This window comes from Dermacentor albipictus, chromosome 1, assembly GCF_038994185.2.
Source record: "Dermacentor albipictus isolate Rhodes 1998 colony chromosome 1, USDA_Dalb.pri_finalv2, whole genome shotgun sequence".
NCBI classification, from domain to species: domain Eukaryota; kingdom Metazoa; phylum Arthropoda; class Arachnida; order Ixodida; family Ixodidae; genus Dermacentor; species Dermacentor albipictus.
The window spans coordinates 266,598,496-266,604,790 of record NC_091821.1 but is presented as its reverse complement, the minus strand read 5'-3'; the positions used below and the strand labels follow the sequence as shown (position 1 = coordinate 266,604,790).

At 50.7% G+C, this 6,295-nt stretch overlaps 1 protein-coding gene across 3 annotated transcripts in view; it reads right to left on the bottom strand.

Moving 5' to 3' along the window:
- Positions 1-2,098: 2,098 nt before the first annotated feature.
- Positions 2,099-6,295, bottom strand: part of LOC135915705 (SOSS complex subunit B1-B) — a 64,309-nt gene continuing 60,112 nt past the window's right edge. For all 3 annotated transcript variants that reach the window (XM_065448851.1, XM_065448852.1, XM_065448845.1), the window contains one exon: positions 2,099-3,308. In XM_065448851.1, the coding sequence (XP_065304923.1) occupies positions 3,050-3,308 (259 nt within the window). In that variant the 3' untranslated portion in view covers positions 2,099-3,049. The remainder of the gene's footprint in view (positions 3,309-6,295) is intronic.

Sequence of the window (6,295 nt, the reverse complement as noted above, 5' to 3'; positions counted from 1 at the left end):
CGTACAGTGAACGCCACTGCGCGCGGTCGCCACGATGGTCTCCCGAACCGGCTTCTAGCGTGAAAGGTAGGCAAACGCTGAGAGTAAACAATGTGAAATAAGTTCTTATAGTGGACTGTCTGTATAACCAAATGGGGCATAAAAGAATGAAGCCTCAATGCAGCGATCACACGGGTTCGCATCGACCGACTGCGCGTCTGCATGCATGTCCGCGCACAATGTTTAGCTTTCGCTGTGGGCGCGTTTTCGCACCGTGCCGTGAGCTTTAAGCCGCAGCATATGAGCATTTGACGCCACACTATCAACCATTGTTAAGTGGACCTATCAGAACTGTTCAAAAATAACTTCGTTATTGACACTTCGACGCCTACGGCGACTGTGATGTGCCGTCGCGACGATTCAATCTTTTGTTCTCTAAATCCTTGGACATTTAAAATTTTTTCTCAAGTTGCGTCGCTCTGTATGTTTATCGGTCTTCTCAGCGTGTGATTTCCCTCTGCTTTTTTTTCGAAATCTAGTGCATTAATTCATAACACAAACATGACCATATGCCATGCCTTTTTTTTAATGTGCGTCTTTGCTCCAGTTGCATTCCAGTGAACTTGCCAGTATCTAGTATCAACAATTTTCATAGACCAAACTGTCATGACGTTAGCCGGGCAGCGGGAGCGGGCGAGCGTCTCAGTGCGCGTTTTCTGCTACTCACCGAACATCGCGCAGTCCCTGCGCCGTACCAGAAATCTTCCTCGCGTCTGTGCTTGCCGCATACCCGAGTTGTAGCCGATGGCTGTCTGCCGGTTCTAAGTTTCACCAGCCAAGCTTCACGCAGCTCCTTGCCCTGTGGCTACGTGTGAATAAGGCTGACACCGGGCTCTGTTGTGTAACTGACTGAAAAACTTTATTGTTCGAAATATTTACAGGGAGCGTGTGGAGCAGTCCTTAAGGGGCCGTTCCTTATACAGACTAGGTGAACACCTCATTACAAGAGCCCATTGGCTGTAGCCGTGGCTCGGGCACGGCGGACCAGGGCCTCCTGGCTCGCCAGGTTGGAGCAGCTGAGCAGGGCCGCCTCCCAGTCCTCCCGGGTAGGGTTGGGTATAGGGGGAAGGTGAGGGGTTGATTGGCACGCCCACACCAGGTGGAAAATGTCCGAAAATTTTTTCCTCACAGTGCGGGCACTTCCCTGTGCACGCAGGGTCGAAATGTTTTTGGTCTGCCGGGCACAACAGTATTTTAGTATAGAGGCGAAGGAGTAAACGCTCCTCCGCCTTCGTGAGGCCCGTACAGGGCTTAGGAAAGATTACATGGCCGTATTGGTAGCGTTTGGTGATTTCCTTGAAGGTAAATACCGGATTGGGGTCGGAGTCCGCAGCCACGGGAGGCGAGGGCGATGCCCGGAGAGTGAGCGCGCGGGCAGCGGCGTCGGCCGCTTCGTTGCCCTCGAGACCCTCGTGCGCGGGAGTCCATACTATCGTGCGGGGCGCGGGGACTCCGAGATAATTGCTGCCTTGAAGTAAGCGGTACGCCAAATGGGGAATAAAGCCCCTTTCAATGTTCCTGCAGGCCCCTCGTGAGTCGCTAATGACCCGCGAGTCCTGATCTGCGGCGGCGAGCGCGATGGCCACCTCTTCCGCATGTGTTATGTCTTGTGCTTTGAACGTAAGGCCGTTCACCGCGGTGTTTTGGTGGACTGCGGCCGTAAACCAACCCACATGGTGTGGGCCGGAGGCGTCCACGTAGCCGTTGTGTACACCCGGCACTGCGGCGCCGAGCAGTAGCCTACCATGCTGCACGCCTCTAAAGGCAGCCGACGCGGCAGCTGTGTCCACGTGATCCTTCATGCCACGTCACGCCGACGGTGGCGCCAGCTTTTCCAGTGGTGGAGCTCGCCCCCAATAGCTTTCTTTTTTTTACGTTTAACATAAGTTAGCTGAACGACCTTTCAGAACCTATAACATTACAGTATGCCTCACTTTGGGAGCGAAAACGTAATGCATGCTATGCACCTTCTACATTCAAGACGCTGGAAGTGACCGTCACCGATGACACGAGTTTGATGACAAGTGGAGGATTAAAAAATGATACACGCACACACCAATTACGAGAAATGATCATTTTATTACAGTACAACAATGACATCACTGCGCGGTCTTAATGTACAATGAAAAGCATAACGCTTCACAAAACCTGCATTCAAGGAACACGATAGTTAACATCTGGCAGGAAAAGAAGGAAAACTTGCAAGATGAACAGTAACATTGAATTGTCTTCCTGAAAAAAAGTACTGTATAAAATATCTCGCGATCAAGTGGAACACGTGTGCTGATGGGCTTTCTGGAAAGCAAAGGCAGATGCACCTGGCATGCAAAACGGGCGCCTGCCGTCTGCTACGCAGCTGTCGAGTGTGGTCGACGACATGGCATGCGACACTCAACGAGTTTCCTACAAAAATTATCAGAGGGAACTTTGGCGCTGCGACTACTCAGCTACCACGGGAATGATGGGTTAGATTAGGTTAGGACATCAGCCTAATCGTGCTTGTGGCTTCAGACGTTCTTGTAGAGTGAATAAGCTATTTCTGAAGTTCCAATAATTGAGAATTGCTGCCTTTACAGGGAAATACTTGGTTGAAAATCACTGATTTGATTGATTTGCAAAAGTTGCAACGTCGCTGAAAGCCAGAAGGACAAAGGCAAATCCGTGTACTACGTCATTCCCAAGCTAGCTGATCCGCGCTGCTTACAGCTCCCGTAGACACCAGCGCCAGAGTTTCCTTTAGTAATTGGTGCAAGAAACTCCATGCACTGAATCGACACTGTTTCCACAGGCACCTGTCTCAATGTTGTTCGACAGTGTTTTACATGCGCGCATTCGGACACACACCGGAAGATGTATCAAAAGGCGTTCTTGGTGCAATCAGGTGCAAGAAACTGCGAATAGGAACAGCTCCGGGGTAACTTTAATGTGAGAGGGGGGCACACAGTCAAAAGCCACACAACACAGGGACGTATGCACACGATTAGAAGAGCCTGACTGCACATGTAGTACCTCAAAACGGGAACGACAGCCAGAAGGGACAGATACTGGCTACAAGGAGGTTCAAAATAACGTATATGCATGCAGTGCATAAAGCAGTGAGCAGAGTCTCTCCGGTAACATGCGGCAGTGCGTGAGCATCCCAAGGAAAGCGGCCAGAGAGGCGGAGAAAGTCGCGCCCTTCAGCAGCCAGGGCAGACTTGGGCAAAGCAGAGTCGGCTGGACTCCCGTTGGGCTGCCCCGAAGTCGGCGACGCTGGCACAGTACTCAATCTTCCATGGAAGAAAGCACATTTTCAAGATGTTCTTAGTACAAACGCATTTGGTGAACGAGACAAAGAAACAAAGCTCACTGGGTTGGGCGTTCTGCTGCTGAGCACGACATCGCGACTACATACGCCGAGAATGAAGAGGGCGTCGGACTCGTTCCATGCAAACTCATGGGTACCCCAGTCATGGGAACAACCGAAGATGGAAATTAATACGCAGACCTCGAACAGCTGAGCACCGTACGTCGATATTAACTTACACGGCAACGACCCTGTATTACCCTGCATAGACTAATCATAGACCATGTGGTAGAACAATTCCCCTCGTCTGCCGAGAGCTCAGGCCAACGACCAGAACGTGTTTCCCATCATCTGCGAACGCCTTAGAAAAGACGTACTGTCGCGTTCAATATGAATTGCAACGACGCTCGCGAGAAAAAATTAACCGACGATTACGATACTCCCTAATGTGAAATTTAAACGCAGCTGTACAAGTGTTTTTAAAAACTGAACTCTGGGGCTATACGTGCCGATACCACAATTTATGAGGCCCACCGTAGTGTATGTGTGGGGGGGGGGGGGGGCTCCAGCTTAATTTTGACCACCTACATATACTCCCTGACCACCGCATACTCCCGTGTTTCCCATTGTCCGCTTCGCGGAACAATATACGCGCCCACTGAGCAGCGCGGACGTCCTTAGCGCAGCGTGCTCCTTGATGGCGCACCACTACCCTAGCTTCGTAAATATTCTCGTCGGCTCCGAGCCAAATCAATTTTTGGCATGTACCTCGGCGTTTTGGTGGGCCGATACCAATGATTGTGCTGTCTATATCAAACAAGAAACCACAGTCTGTATAATCATCGGCCCGAATCAAATTAAGTTTTTGTCCGTCAAAAGAAAGCCCACGAGCCGCATAACTAGCCATGACATCACTGCGCCTCTTGAGAAACTACATTGCATAAAAAGCCGAACACTTCTTGCTCTAGATCCAAGGTTGCATTTGGAATGTTCGAGCGGTATCGCTCTGCTGCGATTGCTTTCAGGACAGTGCGTGCGTGCGTGCGTGCGTGTGTGTTTGCGTGTGTGTGTGTGTGCGTGCGCGCGCGCGTGTGCGTGTAAACATTTATTGAAATGAGGTCCGGAGGCTCGACTTTTTAAGCCAAGGCGGGCCTCTCTCACGTTGTCACTGTCAGGCCAAGCCCTTCAGCGACATCATGGGCCCTATGGACGGCCCTTATTTAGTATTGAAACAATGGACTTTGAATCTTTTTTCCCACTGTGTCCATTCTTCGAGGTAGGGGAGAGTCGCGGGACACCCCGCCAGCATATGTCTGATTCCAATGATACCATTACAATCGTTGCAGTCAATCTTAATATCGCTCTCAGGATATAATTTATTAATGTGGTACGGCGTAGGATATGTACCTGTTTGCAATAAGCGCAGTGACTGCCTGAGCCATGTTCAGTTTTGAACGTGGCAATGGGAATTGCCTGCGTCCTAGATAGTAATGTCATTGTAAGTTATTAAACGATCTCTATATTCCCTGGCTTGATGGTGAACGGTTCGGTTGAGACTGTCACGGTTAGCAGGTCCTCGTGCCAATTCATGAGCAACCTCATTGAGGTTTACCCGAGTCTCGTCCACTTTCCCCATATGCGCAAGAAACCACCGGATTTCTGTTCTCATAATCTCAATGCTTTCAAAAAGTTTAGCTGCAACTCCAGCTACGTAGCCTTTATAGAAACCATTTACAGCGGCTTTTGAATCTATGTAAATTTGCCTGGGTGCCTACGGATTTCTAGAAATGCACAAGCCACATTGTGAGCACAGCTCCCGTGTGGGAGTCGAAACGTGTGTTAATTTATCACTTTATATAATCATTCCTCTTTCCAACTAGGCAGGATTCCGTCATACCCTCGATTCCACCGCGTGCTAATGAGTACGTGCGCCGGAAGAGCACTAACCGTTCGCTACAGAACACGTGATCCATAACCACCATTGTCTAGGCACCTCGCAAAAAACAGAACGAAGGTTGCAGCAAAACCGTGAACCAGCCCTGCACCTTTCCTGCGCCTTCTGAAAGGAATGGCGTGGTTCAGAGGATGCCATTGCTGCACCGCTGAAACGAATGGCAGGGTGCAGCACCTCGTGAACTGGTTCAAGTGATGCAAGCGAGTCGAACATACCTATATTATTGCGATAGCAATTATATGCACACGCCAGGCGGATTTCTGCCGTCACAGTGAGGTTCCATATAAAGTCCAAGGGTGATAAAATTGTCACCGCGCGCTGTATGCTGTATGTGTGGAGTGAAAGCTTGCAAGGGCGAGCCGGCGATCGCGGCTCAATCTAGCGGGCGCGAAGGAAGCGGAGACCAAAGGCACAGTGATCCGTCGCGCGAAAGGCAGTGAGGGGATGGGAGGAGCAAGGGGTGAGAAGGGGGAGGGGGGGGGGCGCTGCGCTCCGATAGCACCTGCGTATTTCGCGACCGGGCGCAATGGGAACTGGCGATTGCTACTTATCGCGGCTCAATCTAGCGCGCCATATCTAGAGGAAACCGGGGAAACAGACCGGAATGGAGGTGGGGGCAGCTTCGACAAAGCCAACAAAAGCGTACTTAGCACGTAAGCGCGCGGTCCCGGGTGCCTTATCTTGAAGGGGATCTCAGACGGTTCATACTTTCGTGGGCGCTTTCTCGCCGTTCTTGCGTGCAAGCTACAGACCGCACGGTCACTTCGCTCGCTGCTGCTGCCGCGCATGCGCACACCAGCGTTTTGACAGCGAGCGTCCGCGCTCGTCGCGTGTGAAGTGTTCATTTTGCTTGTGCGCGCTGACACCATCTTTGTTCATTCAGTTAGTAAGCGAATGTTTCCAAGCTTATACGGCCGATAATACTATCCTTACTTCGTATAGCTGTCTACTAATTTGCTATCGCAATCGATGCTTTGCTTTCAAGCGAAACTGCGATATTTTTTTTTTACTAGTAG